Source organism: Girardinichthys multiradiatus, chromosome 18 (genome assembly GCF_021462225.1).
Source record: "Girardinichthys multiradiatus isolate DD_20200921_A chromosome 18, DD_fGirMul_XY1, whole genome shotgun sequence".
Lineage (NCBI taxonomy): Eukaryota > Metazoa > Chordata > Actinopteri > Cyprinodontiformes > Goodeidae > Girardinichthys > Girardinichthys multiradiatus.
In genome coordinates, this window is record NC_061810.1 from 44,745,025 (window position 1) to 44,757,915 (window position 12,891).

The 12,891-nt window shown below is 39.6% G+C and overlaps 1 protein-coding gene across 2 annotated transcripts in view; it reads right to left on the reverse strand.

Annotated features, from left to right (window-relative positions):
- The window catches only part of spred3 (sprouty related EVH1 domain containing 3), a 23,738-nt gene extending 13,655 nt beyond the window's left edge, over positions 1 to 10,083 (reverse strand). For both annotated transcript variants that reach the window (XR_007042207.1, XM_047390556.1), the window contains exons 1-5: positions 9,831 to 10,083; positions 3,002 to 3,167; positions 1,742 to 1,910; positions 1,586 to 1,647; positions 1,351 to 1,509 (exon numbers count right to left, since the gene is read on the reverse strand). Coding sequence is in view for 1 of the 2 variants with exons in the window: in XM_047390556.1 (XP_047246512.1) it covers positions 1,351 to 1,509; positions 1,586 to 1,647; positions 1,742 to 1,910; positions 3,002 to 3,167; positions 9,831 to 9,841 (567 nt within the window). In the remaining variant the exon portion in view is untranslated. The remainder of the gene's footprint in view (positions 1 to 1,350; positions 1,510 to 1,585; positions 1,648 to 1,741; positions 1,911 to 3,001; positions 3,168 to 9,830) is intronic.
- Between the last annotated feature and the right edge of the window lie 2,808 nt (positions 10,084 to 12,891).

The following is a 12,891-nucleotide window of genomic DNA, read 5'->3' on the forward strand; positions in this document are numbered from 1 at the left end:
ACTTTGTTTTAATCTTCTCTACATGCTTTCTAAGGGTCTTTCAGAATTTTGGGGGGAATTTGGAAATTTTTTCACAAATATTCTGTTTCTTAGCAATTAGACCTTTCAGTCATTCTGGCATTAATATGCTTCCAAAGTCAAGAGAGGAAAGTGTCGTGTCAACACATAACAGACAACATAGCGATTGGATATTAAAGCTCTTCCTTACCAGCTGCCAGTCACAAATACCCAATTTGTTCCAAAATCTTTAGCTGAAGCTAAGGCAACACAGTTTGAGAGTCTGTCTTTTGCACATCCATTATGTGTGGTTTGGCTTAGCCAGAAAACAAGACAGGTCCAAACTACAATGAGCAACCAGGTCTGCAGAGAGGATAAACAGGGCTGATCTTCCCTCCATCCAGGTATTGTACAGGTCTATGGTCAGGAAAATGTCAGCTGAAATCTCATCAGACCTCACACATCCCAGACACAAACTTTTCAGACTTTAACCTTCGGGTCGGTACTACAGAGCGCTATTTGCAAAGACAAGCCACCAAAGAGACAGTTTCTTCCCTCAGGCTGTCTCTCTGAGAAACATTTAGCAGCCAAAGTCCCAAATTGATACCGTGGATATTTAAAATGTCTGTATACTGATAGCAAAACAAAACTGAATTCAAATGTATTCTTTTTGTGCACAACTATGGCCAATAAAGCTGTTTCAAATTCTGAAAGCTTAAAAAATGTGCATGCAGTCCAAAATAAAAACTTTAAAAGACCTTCTGAAGGTCTAGAAAGTTATGGCAGGAAGGTCAAAGCAAAAGCAAAGCAGAAAGAAAGTAGGTGTGATTTAAAACTTTTGCACCGCACTGTTGATGTTTTGATAGCACTACATTCTTGGTCCTAATTGAAGGTTAAAGAAAGAGACTTTGCAAACCCAGATGAAAACATCTTTAGGTCATTTGTTCCCTAGAACCAGGTGTGGTTGAACAGAAGAACATCTAAACCATGCAAGTCACTGTGCAGGATGAGTAGAAGAACTCCAACGATCTTTATTTGTTACTTTGCTGGGAACCACCTAAGGTAGTTCTCTTGTATTGCACTCACTGAGTGTTTGTTTCCTCCAGATTTCATGTTTTACTGGTTCAGCACACCTGATTTAAATGAATGGCTTATTACCAACCATCTACCGAAGTTCATGATATACTGAGCAGGTGATTTCACAATATGAACCAGTGTTGAAGCAGGGACACATCTAAAGTATCCAGGGCACCAATACCCTTGAGGACAGGTTTTGGACACCACTGACTCATGGAAAATCAGCTGAGGAATAAACCAAGATATGATTGTGAAGAACATTTGAGTGCAATCAACCTGAACAGGCGTGTGAGTGGTGACGGCATGGCTGGATCCAAAGCTGAACTCTTCGGGCCGCACAAAGCAGCTGGATGAGGATTCGCTTGTCACTATGGTGATTGGTTTGGGAAGCATCTCCTTTCTGCTATTGGATGACGACTCACTTCCTGTATGGGACTGACAGAGGTTGGAGATCAACCACACATGCTAAAACCAAAAAGACCCACATGAGGAAAATACTCAATGAGCTCACAGCTTGGCCGTCGTCTTCTGTGTCAGCCTCTTCTGGTGTGGAGGACGATGGCGAGTCAGAGCCTTGATGATATGAGAATTGGATGTTCAGAGAATTGTCCTAAAACTAGTTCCAATTAAAAAAATTCAAATTAAAATTGGGACTGTGTATGTCTACCTCTGTCGAGCTTGTCTAAGACAGTCTGCAGCCCTTTTTCAAAGGAGATGGCATCGGCAGGACTCTGGAATGTAAGGCCAAACTTCCGATCCTCTACTCTCCAGTGATGGAAGATGGGATTCACCTTGTTGTATACCAACCCTTTTTGGACCGCACACTCCAGTACTGGCTACAAACACAAGCAGCAAGGATGGGTGTTGGAATGTATGTACCTGACTTTTGTGAAGTGCCTTGAGATGACATGTGTTGTGAATTGGCACTATATAAATAAACTGAATTGAATTGAATTGGAGTTCAGACCAAGCTCAGACTCCTTCTAAAATAACAACTTTGTGGCAAGTTTTTATAAACAAGACCCAACATGTATGTGGATTTTGTTCGAACTTGGATTCACAACAGGCTTGTTGTATGGGACTCATTAGGGTTGACTGAATTTAACATTCTATATCTTAACTACATTTCAAATGACTAGTTAGAAAATCAATTCAAATTTAGCAACTTATCTAGTACCCATATAGGTCTCAGTTTTTCCCAGAGTTGTCCTTTATATAAGCAATTGACACGGTACCGTTTTGAAACCCACAGGCAATCCCATTCATGGCCCATTTTCACCCCAGTGCCAACTCAAATGGGCTGCACGTCAGTGCTGGTAGAATAGGGCTCACTGCCAGGGTGGCACGGACTTGGGGACCCCAGATGGGATAAAAAATTATGTAATTTTGTCATTATGTCAACTACATGTTTAGTCAGTGGAGAATGGATGCCCTCTGTGTTGTGCAGAGTGTAAGCACTGTCAATAAATAACCCTTCACTGTGGGTGGCTACTGATGCTGGAATCGGTAAATAATGAGCAGCAAGAAAATTTGTGATAAATATAAAGGCTATTTCACTGGTTTCCAAGGAATTTGAACTGCATTTTATTGTGACTTCTTTAAAATCTTGACTCGTCATAGCTGAAATGGATGATTCTTCTCTTGATAGGTATTTCAATGCAATTTGATATTCACCCGTATTGCATTTACTAAAACACGCAAAACATATGTTTAAAGCTGTTTCGACATCAGATAAATAAAGATCTATCTATATTTTAAGAACTTCACATAATGTATATCTATAGATTTTGTAGAATACGCCTCTTCAGAAAACTGGTAGGGTTTTTTGTTGTGTGAACCACCACTGACCTCCACCCTACATGCAACACTTAACTACAGTCTTTAGGTGGTGGCACCAAAGACAGCCATAACACACGCACACACTCACTGCTCGGTCTCGCAGTCGCTCTCCGCGGATGATGTACTCTCTCCGCCCCCTGCCGTCGTGGCTCCGCCCCTTGCATATGACCACGTGACTGAGACCGCCACCTCCGAGAGGCACCCAACCACCACTGGAGTCATCACGTGTCATCACCACGGCACGAACACGCACACTGGCAGGGAAACAGAGGAGAATTAGCTGATTATTTATTAATAAACACATAAAAACTGTTTAATAAATGTTTCAGGTTCAAAAGCTTTATGAACTGAAATACGGTATATTTTTGTTAAAATGTCAAAGGTCAACTTGACTTCAGAGCGAGATCAGATTGGTTAAACTTGTTGCATCATTATCTCCATTAGTCCAGTCAACCTGTTTTGATGATAAAACTATCTTTAGTGCCACCTTTTGCTGGATTTAAGATTGTTTAGTAATATAATTCAACGATTCAACACCTTTAGATAAGATAATACAGATTTGCATGATTCAATATTTCAGCTTATTCATTTAACTTATTAAAATCACCTTAACAGAGAAACAAAGGTTTACGGTATTTTGCTTAAGCATCAAACTTAAATTCACTCACTGACAGAAAGAGTTAACTTCCCAAAAGGAATGACCAAATTTGGGCATAATTTGGTACCCATGGAGACCAGTGTCTGGTATGTTAATGATTTAATTAACAGGGAGCTGGCACATCTAAGACAGGCTCCAGAGTGGATTTGTGGTGGTTTTAAGAGATGAACCATAGTCCTATCAGGCAGTTACTGAAGCGTCCAACAGTTAAAACAGTGAAAACAGTGAAAACCGGGAGTGAAGGTCATCAGATACAGAGGATGGAGAATGCAGTAATAGACGCAATAGACAGCTTTACTAGTTCTGAATCAATTTGACTAGAGTTATAGTTAGCATGAGGCTGGATGAAAAGAATCAATTATAGGAGGCTCGGTCTTTGCCTATTCTTCTGAGTTTACACCCCATGTGGCTGCCATCAAACACCAACTGGTTCAACATTGTTTCCCAAAAAAATGAACCAGTTCCTGCCTAGCTCACGTTCTTGCTGTTTCCACCAGCAAAAGCACCAATCCTTCCTGGAAAAACTTCCAACTCAGCTAAAAACATTTACTTTCATCAAGAACTGAAGGTGGGCTCATGGGGAGCAGCAACCATTCAAACCACTGTCAGTCAGTTTCACTTTCAATGTGCCTAATTTAGGACAGAAACCATAAAAATTACTTTACTTTACATTACTTGGCTTTTCCTATATTTTGGATAATACGTGGAAATCGGACTTCCCACCTGGGTTCGAGACCTGGCCGAGAGAGATGACAGGAATCCTTCATATTGAAAAACTGAGACACGAGATATCGAACAACTTGCAAAAATTTAATGATGTTTGGAGACCTATCCTGGACTATTTAAAGCTGTATTTGACCCCAATGAAAGTAATCTATTCTGTCATATGTGATATAGCTAAGTGGTCATTTAGTTCTGTTATTACATTAAGCCTCTCTGTATGTGATTAATGTATGAGGTTTTTTTTGCTGATTTTTATTTTTATTCATTTACTTTTGTCTATCTTGGGTGTTTATGTATTTTTTTATTTGAATATTGTTTGTTATTATGAAAATTGACAATCAAAATATTGAGAAAAAACAATCCATAAAAATGCTGATCTCCATCTTAAACAGAAAGCTGGACTTGAACAGCAGTAACTCTTACTTCTCTTCCTGGAGTTTGTGTTATTATTGACCATCTTCCATGCCGTACAACAGGGGTGTTTTTAGGGTCTCAAAACATTGGGGGCTTTAGCCCAAATCCAAAATATTTAGATTTCAATAAGACAATTTATAGGTAATTTAAAATTAAAATAATATAGGACATATTGTACCAGTTCTCCGTCTCGGCTGGTTTTAGACTGAACGTAAATTATTGTGAATCAAACAAAAAAGGTTTGCAATAATTTTACTTTTCATTTTTGTTAGAAGCTGAATGAAGGACAAGGAGAAACATAGTTTAGGCCTGATGAAAAACCATTTTGCTGAAGCAAATAATGACACATTTTGAGGTATTTAGAAAAGAACTTAATCTGAATTTTTGCTGACAAATGTTTTTCTTAAACTCAGAGATGTTTACAATGGGCCAGATAAATGTGCTTCTTTTGTCATCTACATAATTGACCTTTTTTAAAACGTTACATTTTCATCAAAGTGTTCCCCTCCTGAGGCTCCATTGTCTTTATTCTTATATTTCAAAAAAGGAAAGTGGTATAAAGTTGATTTTCCTAAATCTTAGTCAAATGGTAAAATCCTAAAACACATTTATTTTATTATGCCAAGAGCTTTCGAAACATTTTATTAAAATTGTTCCTTCTATTATGACCCTGTTCTATTTTATCTCCATCTTTTCAGCCCTTCATTCCACTTCTGAAGAAATTTGGCCTGCCAAAAATAATAAATGAAACATTTTACAACACAGTCTTTTGTTCTGCATTGAACATGTGAGACATTATTGCAGTTCTTACAATTAAACACTTTGAGAGGAAAGGGTGTTAAGTTGTGGTGTTTAAAATATAACATAAAGCCTCATCCTGGACCTTATCAGTGCTAATATCACAGTTATTAATAACTGTATACATATGGTATGTATGTCTCACCTTCAGTAAAACTGTATCCTTGGTTAATTAGTTTAGTTTATATAATATTACATGTGTAAGTCAGAAAAATAAAATAGTTAATTAATCAATGGTCCACCTGTGATTAAGTGCTATGATTTATTTCTTAATTATCCTGCATCTTTAAAGCCAGAGCTTAGAGTTTAGAATCAGCACAGAAGATATGAAAGAGAAGAGGGAGGCTTTGCACTTTCTACTACGTCTTACTGGAACCAGGAGATATTTTCCTGGTTTATTGAGCAACACTTTTTTCTGTCTACATGTAGAACTTGACTATAAGATTGGCTGCAGCAATGAGATGCAATGTGTTGATCTGAAGGATCTTTTAATGTGTTCAGCTACGTTAGGATTAAATGCTTTTATTTTGACTGAAGTAAAGGACCAGATATTTTCACATTATGATGCAAATCCCGCTATATGCTCACAGAGAAGGTTCCTACTGTTTTCTATCACAGATCATTTAACTTTACCTGTAGCTCAGGTGAAAGTCCCTCATTATGACCCTGAAGATGCTCATTAGAGTGAACCTCCACCTCATGTCTTGCTGGGTGAATCAGTGATTAGCTGTAACTTACAATTAGCCCATTCCGAGTCAGCATTCAGGATTTACCGCTATCTTTGTCTGGGTTATACCGATCGGCGTCCACCTGTTCCTGAACACACACCCACCAGGCCTCCCACTCTTCTGTTGGCTTCACGGTTGCTCTGAAATAATCCCTGTTTGAGGCGCTCAGTGTAACTTTTCAGGTAATGAAGGAGGCAGGTCGACCTGGAGTAAACTGCTGTTCAGGACTTCTCCAGAATGGAGTCCGTCTCTGGGCATTCGTGGTGCTGCGAGTGCGCAAATAAGTATTTTTGTCTTCTCCTTTTAACTCATTTGTAGGGTTAGGTGAAGCAGGACGTGATTGTATGGAACACAATTGAAAAAATCTGATTGTTTTAGATAAAAATGCAAAGTCCAATACCATTTTGTGGCTGCATCTTTTTAATACTTCTAAATTTCTTCTATCAAGAAGTCTGGGTCTATTCAGAAAACATCTGGGGCTTCCGCCCCGGAAGCCCAGGTCTAACTACGCACCTGCCATACAAAATACTTGCTTCTGCTTCCCTGTTTGAAGGATGTCACATCCTACTCCTCTGAAATTTACCAACTCTCCATTTTTTTATGATCCAAGGATCTCATTCCATTCCCAGCTGTAGAGAAAATCTTTTTAACAATTAAAGGCTTCCTTCAATGAACATTTTAACTTTCCAACTCTGTGTACAGATAAAACCCCTCCGGTCACATAGCTTATTACTCTCGGCCCGTCTTTTCATATTTTGTTCTGCTCGTGTGCATCTAAATACAGGTGTTTAGGTCGACATTGCCCTGTTAAAATACCAGGATTTAGTGATTAAAAAATTGAAACATGATAAATTATTTCAAAACTATTTCCAGATGGAATGTGACACATCTGTTAGGTATATAAAAAAAAGATATGTAAAAAAATGTGTTTTGAGTTCATACATGCCATTAATTATAGTAAATGTGATGAATCAGAACCAAAGTTTAGCTCTCCTTTACCTAAAGCCACATTTTGCAGAAAGGTTAAAATATCAAAATAAAGTAATAGAATATAGAAGAAAAATCCAAATTGGTTGTTTCTTCAGTTTCTTCCAAAATAAAGGTAAACGTGAGATAACTGGTCATGGAGGTGCCAGAAGGTTAACAGTGACACAGGAGGAGCTGAAGGATGCTCTGGAGAGACCTGGTTGTGTTCTACATCTTACAACAATCTCCAATTTACTGCATGTGTTTGCACTAAAGAGTAGGACTACAAGACAGAACTCTTGTATTTCAAAGAAAACATCCTGGCTAAAATCTCCCAAAACATTGGCAGAAAATGTCATGGTCTCATGAAACCAAACATACATTTTGGGCCACAATTTCAAAGGAACACATCACTAATATCACACCAGGCATACAGTGAAATGAAACTGAGGATGAAGCTTTGATATGGCCCAACAAGAGTCCAGAACTAAATACGTCCGAATTCACCTGAAGACAGATATGGACAAGAAATGTGCTCACAATCAGAGATATTTGAGGAACGTTGTAAGGCAGACTAGGTGAATATAGCCAAGTCAAGAAGTGGGATGCTGATAGAGACCCACCAAAGAAGACTGAATGTTGAAACTGAATCAAAACGTGCTTAAACAAAGTATTATTTTATAGGTGCACACTTCTGCAAAAAGGTTTTTGCATTATTTTCATTTTAGTTCATTTTTTAAATTTTTTTCTTTATTCCTTCTAGTTGTTTTGTAAATAAACAGAATTGCACGTTGCACCATCCATGCATAATGATTTCTGCCCTTGAAAACAAATACAACATTTTCTTAACTGTTTAGAGGAGCAGTTACAATCACTATTTTAAGCAGTATCTAGAAATGCAGTTCCTCTTTGCTCGACTCAGAAATACCTTTCTAAGTTTAAAAGTTCAGGTTCAGGAAAGAGTGTTCATAAGCACGACAAAACAGCATTTATAAATTAAGCAGCTGATTATGAAATATCTCCTTGCAAGGACAACAGATGGAGGATCAAATATTTACAGGAAGAGATGTTTTAGTGAAGTAATAATGTGGCTCCAAGCTGATAATGTGGGAAACTAACAGCAAGGACTGTAACATGCTCCACACATTGTTTTGTTGTTTTTTTTTTTGTTTGTTTGTTTGTTTTTACAGTCATGTTTTACAGTGCCCTTTAATGGGCTGTCAAAAGGACATAAATCATAAAACAGTAGAACAAAAAAACGCAGATTTCTGTGTGAATGATGGTGCACCAGGGTAAATTTCACACAAAGAGCTGGGAGTTATGGTCTGTATGGCGCTTTGAAAGGCCTCCCAATGCATTTTCTCCTAATTCTAACCGGGCTCCGATGCGTTATTTTACCACAACAACAACAACAAAAAATTACCTGTAACGTACACGGGCAGAGTAATGCGGAAGCAAATGGACAGAGAGTCCTCTGAGGAGGACAGGACTGGGAGGAGGGATGAAGAATGAGTGTTTCCCACATAGACGTATCAATGAACGCACCCATTCGACATCAGAGGCCCAGGCATTCTTGCAAAGCAAAAAAATAAATATATAAATGAGCTGCACACTCGCCATTCGGCTGAATAACTGAGAACCGCATTGTTTTTTTACCAACATATGAATGAACTCCATGCAGAAATTCATCCTTTTCCCTCTCTATTTCCACATCACGCTGGATTTCTTTTAATTGTTGCAATTATTCTCTCTCCATTCCGCCCCTGCTGCACGGACTCATTAACGCACCCCGATATTATGTTATAGGTTTTTATGAATGGGACTGGGTTCGTCTTCCCACTGCGCCTTAGACTTGCCACCAGAAATAATAATAATACAATAAAATAAGACTGAGGCCTAAAGACAATGTGGAAATGAGAGAAGGATCCAAGGAGAAATGAAAAAGAAGAACGAGTGGGTGAGAGGATGGAGAGGAAACGAGAAAGATGGGGGGAGGGGGCCGATTAGAAAAGGGAAGAATGAGAGGAGGGGTGAGAATAAGGGAGAGCGAGACAGGGAGAGAGAGAGGGAAAAATCAGATTTCATTCATAAAGTTTGGCTTTAAAAATCATAATGAAACCCCGAGACACGTTGATAAAAATCACAGCGCTTTCATCTCTCTCTCATCTCATTTGAAAGGAGGGATGCTGGCCCTTAAACTCGCAATATATCTTCTTTTTTCCCCCTTTCTCTCCTTCATGCATTTTACACACTGACTGATTTTGTGATTGTTTTTAAGCAGGGCGCATTAGAATCAGAGTCGTTGCATTGATTCAGGTTGGATTTAAAACGCCGTCTTTCTGCTGTGTGTGTGTCGTTTTTCTCGCGTGTAATAACGAGCGGCGGCTCCCACATGAAGGTGGCCGCACATTTATCACACACTGGCATGGATATATCGGATATGGGGTGTATGCTGTTGATTCAAGACTACGTAATGGTGTTTTTATTCTCGGCTGCCTGCTAAGCTGCACAGCGCCGACTTCGAGAACAGCCCAGGATGCAGGGCTGCTGATGTTGTTGGCGTCTTTTTGTCCGTTTCGGCGGTTATTTCTGTGTGAATGAAGGATGGTAGAAATAAAATAAGGACTTACTCGCCCTCCATGGCTCGGTGTTGCCCGCCGCTTGCAGCAGCCCACCCCAGGCTCTCCTCTCCCCCTCTTGTTTTTATTCCTCCTTTCAGGAAACACTCAGACTCGCTTCACATTCTCTCTCCATCTGGTCTCATTTTCGTAATCTTCCTCCGTCTCTCTCTCTCTCTCTTTCTCTCTCTCTCCACTTGATGTCGTTTCGGTGTATCAGGATAGGCTTGAGGTTGCAGCAGCCATTTTCCGCTGGCAGCATCCAGCCTCCCTCCCTCCTCTTCCTCCCTCGCTCTCTCCCCCTCTCTACCTGCCCTATGCCAGCACATCCGCACTAATCATTGACAGCATCTCCGCTTGAGGTGGGCCGCTGACTTTCTCAAAACACGCTGTAAATGATCGGAAATGAGAGCCGAGGTGCTTTTATACCTGATGGTGTCATAAAGCATCAATGACCTTACGTTGATCCTCCAAAAATGAATCCAATACATGTGAAATTTAAAAAAATAAAGTTTTTTTCGTTTTATAAATATAAATTGTGATTATATTGCCTGTAGGAGGAAAATAAAACTCTTATATTCATTAACGGAGTGAAGGTTTCAGCACCGCGGACAGCGACAAGCTTTCCAATTGGCGCTCCTTACTGCGGCTGCGCAGTCTAAACTACATTGTACACAGTTAAATCTACAGTTCCAAAAGCATCCATACCACTTGATATTTTCCAGTATGTTCTATATATATATCTACATAGATATATATACAGGGGTTGGACAATGAAACTGAAACACCTGTCATTTTAGTGTGGGAGGTTTCATGGCTAAATTGGACCAGCCTGGTAGCCAGTCTTCATTGATTGCACATTGCACCGGTAAGAGCAGAGTGTGAAGGTTCAATTAGCAGGGTAAGAGCACAGTTTTGCTCAAAATATTGAAATGCACACAACATTATGGGTGACATACCAGAGTTCAAAAGAGGACAAATTGTTGGTGCACGTCTTGCTGGCGCATCTGTGACCAAGACAGCAAGTCTTTGTGATGTATGAAGAGCCACGGTATCCAGGGTAATGTCAGCATACCACCAAGAAGGACGAACCACATCCAACAGGATTAACTGTGGACGCAAGAGGAAGCTGTCTGAAAGGGATGTTTGGGTGCTAACCCGGATTGTATCCAAAAAACATAAAACCACGGCTGCCCAAATCACGGCAGAATTAAATGTGCTCCTCAACTCTCCTGTTTCCACCAGAACTGTCCGTCGGGAGCTCCACAGGGTCAATATACACGGTCAGGCTGCTATAGCCAAACCTTTGGTCACTCATGCCAATGCCAAACGTTGGTTTCAATGGAGCAAGGAGCGCAAATCTTGGGCTGTGGACAATGTGAAACATGTATTGTTCTCTGATGAGTCACTGGGTGCGTCACTGCCAAGGACTACTGAACCATTCTTGAGGACCATGTGCATCCAATGGTTCAAACATTGTATCCTGAAGGTGGTGCCGTGTATCAGGATGACAATGCACCAATACACACAGCAAGACTGGTGAAAGATTGGTTTGATGAACATGAAAGTGAAGTTGAACATCTCCCATGGCCTGCACAGTCACCAGATCTAAATATTATTGAGCCACTTTGAGGTGTTTTGGAGGAGCGAGTCAGGAAACGTTTTCCTCCACCAGTATCACGTAGTGACCTGGCCACTATCCTGGAAGAAGAATGGCTTAAAAACCCTCTGACCACTGTGCAGGACTTGTAGATGTCATTCCCAAGACGAATTGACACTGTATTGGCCGCAAAAGGAGGCCCTACACCATACTAATAAATTATTGTGGTCTAAAACCAGGTGTTTCAGTTTCATTGTCCAACCCCTGTATGTGTGGCGTGCATTTGTGTTCAGCCCCTTAAGTACCATTCACATACAAACTAAAATTTCTCCCTATGTTTCTTTGCTAAATAGCAAAGCTCAGTCAGGTACCCACGAACGTCTATTGTCAAGTTTTGATCTAAATCATTTTATTGTGGATCTGGCTGCACGTTTGTTGTTGCTGTCCTGCTGTGACGTGAACCTCTGCACTAGTAAGCCTTTTGTAACATCAAACAGGTTTTCTTCAAGGATTGTCCTGTATTTAACTTCATCCATATTCTAAACAACTGTGACCAACATTCCTGTTCCTGCTGAAGAAAAGCATCCCCACTGCATGATGCTGCCACCATGTTTAACCATGGGGGAATTTATTTTGATGTGCAGTGTTTATTTTCTGCCATACTGCTGGTGTCAGTCTAAGTGGACAGCAGTGTCTTCATTGGTTTGCAGTTAAGCCATAGTCTTTCCATTTTCAGATGATGGATTGAACTGTGCTCTGCTCTAAGGTTCTTCACAACTTTATCCTTGAACTAAAGCTTATGGGGAAAAGATTCAAAGGATATTAATAGCTTTAAAGTCACTGTATGTGGTGACATCTTGCTTCTTTCTTGTAGTTCTTTTTACCTCATAGCATATGGAGCACCACATGGTTCAGATGTTGGATAATTTTCAACATCTGGAAGACAGGTCCTAACCAGGACATGTCTTTTAAAGTCTTATATTACAAAAGGTTTCAGAGACGCCCATCTCTTACCTGTGAAATATTGCCAAAATTAGAAACACGTAGAAAAAACGATTTAGTTTCTTACCTTAAGAAATGACTTTTGTAATTAGTTATTGGCTTAACTGGCTCTATGCTAAATCCAGGGTAGAATTTCAAACTGTTGTTCTTGAACTTCTATGTGTTACTTTTGCTCCCGTTTCCAAACAACAGGAGCAAAAGTAAGGACCAGCAACATTGTTGTTTATGATACTGTTACTGTGTTATATATTAAAACAGTGTGTAACTCACTAAAAAGGTTTAAATGATTTTTCCAGACCAATTTCGACTTTCAAGACACAATAGAATAAAATCTGATGGACTCTAATATAAAATGTATACACTATCACATTAATATTAAAGAAATAATATATAAAGTTACTATATATGGTGACATCCTGGCCTCTTTCTTCTAATGCCTTTTATGTCATAATAATCGAATTTATTGTAAAC